The 3572-nt window shown below is 35.0% G+C and overlaps 1 protein-coding gene across 1 annotated transcript; it reads right to left on the reverse strand.

Annotated features, from left to right (window-relative positions):
- Positions 1-1975: 1975 nt before the first annotated feature.
- On the reverse strand, positions 1976-3239 carry LOC127118392 (HMG-Y-related protein A). Its single transcript, XM_051048583.1, has 2 exons — positions 2946-3239; positions 1976-2720 (listed from the first exon to the last, which is right to left on the reverse strand). The coding sequence occupies exons 1-2, from the start codon at positions 2994-2996 to the stop codon at positions 2178-2180; spliced, it is 594 nt and encodes a 197-aa protein (XP_050904540.1). The 5' UTR covers positions 2997-3239; the 3' UTR covers positions 1976-2177.
- Positions 3240-3572: the final 333 nt, after the last annotated feature.

Genomic DNA, 3572 nt, shown 5'->3' on the forward strand with positions numbered 1-3572 from the left:
GTTCCATGAACTACGGAGCTCTGACTTCCTTAATGCAATATAAGGATACGTAGGCATGAGGACCTTAATCCTCACCAAGCACCCTAATCATTCTTTTCTTTTTTCCTATTATCCTTTTGCAAGTAATTTTTAGATAGTCACGCCCGTTCAAGCGGAAAACAATCAAAATGGTTCTCGTTGAGTGCAACGGATGTGAGAGGTGTTAATATCTCCCCTTGAAAAACTGACTTCCTTACCCTTTATCTCTTCCCCGAGTTTTATCGATTTTTTCTCTTTCCTTCGAGAATAAATAAAGTTCGATGGCGACTTTGTTGTATCTTCGAGCGTGCGATTTGCTTGGGTATTTTTCGCGCAGCTTCATCTACTATATGGGTTCAAACAACATTATCTTTTGGTTCAAACCATACATGTATCGCCTTCTTTCATCTCCCACTATTAGTTCTATGAACTACGGAGCTTTGAATTCCTTATTACACTATAAGGATACGTAGGCATGAGGGTCATAATCCTCACCGAACACTCTATCTATTTCATTCATTTTTCTTTATCCTTTTGCGAGTAACCTTTAGATAATACCACTCATTCGAGCAAAGAACAATCAAAACGGTTCACATTGAGTACAACGAATGTGAGTGGTGTTAATACATTTTCCTTTATAATCGACTCCCTTACCCTTTTTCTCTTCCCCCATACTTTATCGATGTTTTCCCTTTTCTTCAGGAATAAATAAAGTTTGATGGTGTCTCTATTGTATCTTCGAACGTGCAATGCGTTCAGGTATTTTTCATGCAACCCCGCTATATACTATGTTGGTAAGATCTTTAATGAAAATCAAGTCAATTATTCCACCATTGAAAAGCAACGATTAGCATTAGTACTTACTTTGAAAAAGTTTTGCTCTTACTTGTTTTCAAAGTTGTTGTTTTTATAGAGAACATATTACTTAAATATTTATTCATGGGTATTCTGAGTCTGCGTTACTCAAATGGATACTTTTATTATAAGAGTTCGACTTTAAAATAAAAGACAAAAAAGAAGTTGAAAATGTGGTTGATGACCACCTCTTAAGATTAGAGAACTCTTAAGTTACTTTGAAAAAGAAGAAATAGTTGAGGAGTTTTGAATGAGCATTTGTTTGCAATGAATGAATGAAAGGTCATGATTTACTAGTATAGCTAATTGTATAGCCGTAAATATCATTCCAATGAGATTACATGTAGGAAAAGAAGAAAAACTATAAGAAAGCAAACTTTTTTTATCAGTGAGATGACCCTTACTTGTTTGAGGTGAGTCCTAACCATTTGATTAAGAGGCGTGTTGCTAGAGAGGAAGCAACTATAGACCGTACCATTTAGAATTAGATTTTGATTACCATTCATTCATTCATTTAAAAACTCTTATAAATATCAAGTGGAACTACTAAGGTCACTATAGTGGAGAACAAATAGCCACAAAAATTCTCCAATGCAGTTAGTTGTTGGTGGCCTACTACGTTCAAAGTTTGTAAAAAACTTGTTCAACAATGTGACAAATGTCAATATAGCCAAGGAAACTAAATGCTCCAAAGTGGAATATTATAGGCTAAACCCTTAAATTATTGAGGTATCAACTTCCATGGGTCATTTACCTTCATCTTCCTCTAACCTTTACATTAATGAAAAGAGTAATGTTCCTCAACTAATTATCAACAGCGAATAATAAAATCATTTGGCAGAAAATTTAGGCCATTGGGGCCAAAAAGTGTACAAAATTGCAAGGCATTTGTTTATGCAAAGTCATGTGACTATAGACTAGCTAGTTTATCAAAAATGTGACTCCAAGATGGGTGTATCCCAATAACAATTATTTCTACTGCAATGCTACTTGGTTATCAAAATAATTCCTAGAATCCATTTCATTGTTGCATAGCCTTACTACTGCCACATAATTTGGAATGACACAAAATGAAGACAAAAACAAGTCAAAGATAATAATATCAGCCCAAAGTCACTGTCTTGATTGACATTAGAAACACCAACAAACCATCTCATAAACTAAGCTACCACTACATAAATTTTACAAAGCAATTACATTAACAACACAACACATAACAATAACAACAATAACCTAATATAAGACCACACCCACTTCTAGTTCTACACATCATCACTACTCCATCTTTCAGACCTCACATTCATCTATGAAACACTCACTTGTGTCAACTGAGGCTTCACCTTAGGAGGCCTACCCCTTGGTCTCCCACTCGAAGTAGGAACAGCAGCAACACATGGAACAACAACATCAACATTAACAGCAGCAACACTCACAGGACTAGGAGTTGAAGCTTCAACATCCTCAGTCCTAGCAATCTTCTTCGGCCTACCCCTTGGCCTACCACTTCCAGAAGCCTTTGGAGTCTTCGGTGGCGCATTAGGATCCTTAGGCGGACGACCCCTTGGCCTCGGTGTGGACACAGCACCTGAAGGCGGTGAGGCCAATGGATCCTTCGCCTTTGGAGGCCTACCGCGTCCTCTCTTCGGTGGAGCATTTGGATCAGGCCTCAAGTAGTTGTTCTTTGCAAAAACAAGGTCTCCACTCTCTTTCATCTGGTTCAGATGATATAAAAGAACAACCGAATGGCCTTCTGGTAGTTCACCGTAAACTGATTCTATGTAGTTTGATATTGCTGATTTGTTTGATCCATTTGGTTCATTCAGTGAATCAATAGCCTTCAGTATCAACTACAACAAAAACATGCAACAAAACACATAATCAATCTTTTCCATCAAAATAACAAAAACCCAAAACAAAAAATAGCTCAAGAACAAAACTTGATGAGAAAAAAAAAACCTAACTAAGTGAAAATTTTGAGATCAAACAGATCAGTGAAAAAATTTCAACTTTACTAAGAAAATAGTACAGAATAAATACCCATGAGAAAAGTAAAATTTGGGGTTTGTGTTTACCTCAGGGTAAGGAGGAAGTGACAGAGGCTTATTAACCTCTCTTGTTGCCATTGAAGCTGCGAAAGAGTGAGGAAAAAAGCTTTAAAATTGAGATAAAAAATCTGAGGGAGATAGAAATTTTGTTATGAGAAATGAGATTGTGAGTGATTGATGGATGAACTAAGGATTGAATTTAAAGGGAGATAAATGTATTAAAAGATTGGAAAGAAATTAAATATATTAAAAAAAGTTTGCTCTTCTTTTTCCCAAGATATATCTTGTGTTTGTCTGAACAAGACAATGGACGGCTAGGAATCAATAGAATGATGATGATCCAAGGGTTGATATTATAATATGGAGAATTTCACATGGATTGATGACATGGCAAAAATGTGTTAGTTCACAGAAATATTTGGAGGTACCTACTGTTTTTTGTATTCTTTGTTCTTTTGGATGAGGATTTGTGATGTAGACTATCTCAATTTTAAATATTTTTATTTATTTTTAAATTAAGGCTTTTTTGACTAAAATTTATTGAGAGTTTGAAATTCTACTCATTGTATTTAATTTTTATGAATATTATTTATGAAATGAAATAAATAAATTGATTTTTTAATTGAAAAGGATATGCTTTTCAAATTCATAGTT

The sequence above is a fragment of the Lathyrus oleraceus genome, chromosome 2, assembly GCF_024323335.1.
Source record: "Lathyrus oleraceus cultivar Zhongwan6 chromosome 2, CAAS_Psat_ZW6_1.0, whole genome shotgun sequence".
Taxonomy (NCBI): domain Eukaryota; kingdom Viridiplantae; phylum Streptophyta; class Magnoliopsida; order Fabales; family Fabaceae; genus Lathyrus; species Lathyrus oleraceus.

Bases quoted from the DNA above. Each gene is read 5' to 3' on its own strand.
- LOC127118392 (XM_051048583.1), bottom strand. From the start codon at position 2,996: ATGGCAACAAGAGAGGTTAATAAGCCTCTGTCACTTCCTCCTTACCCT. The intron at 2,721-2,945 runs GTAAACACAAAC...TTTTTGTTGTAG, and splicing joins CACTTCCTCCTTACCCTGAG to TTGATACTGAAGGCTATTGA.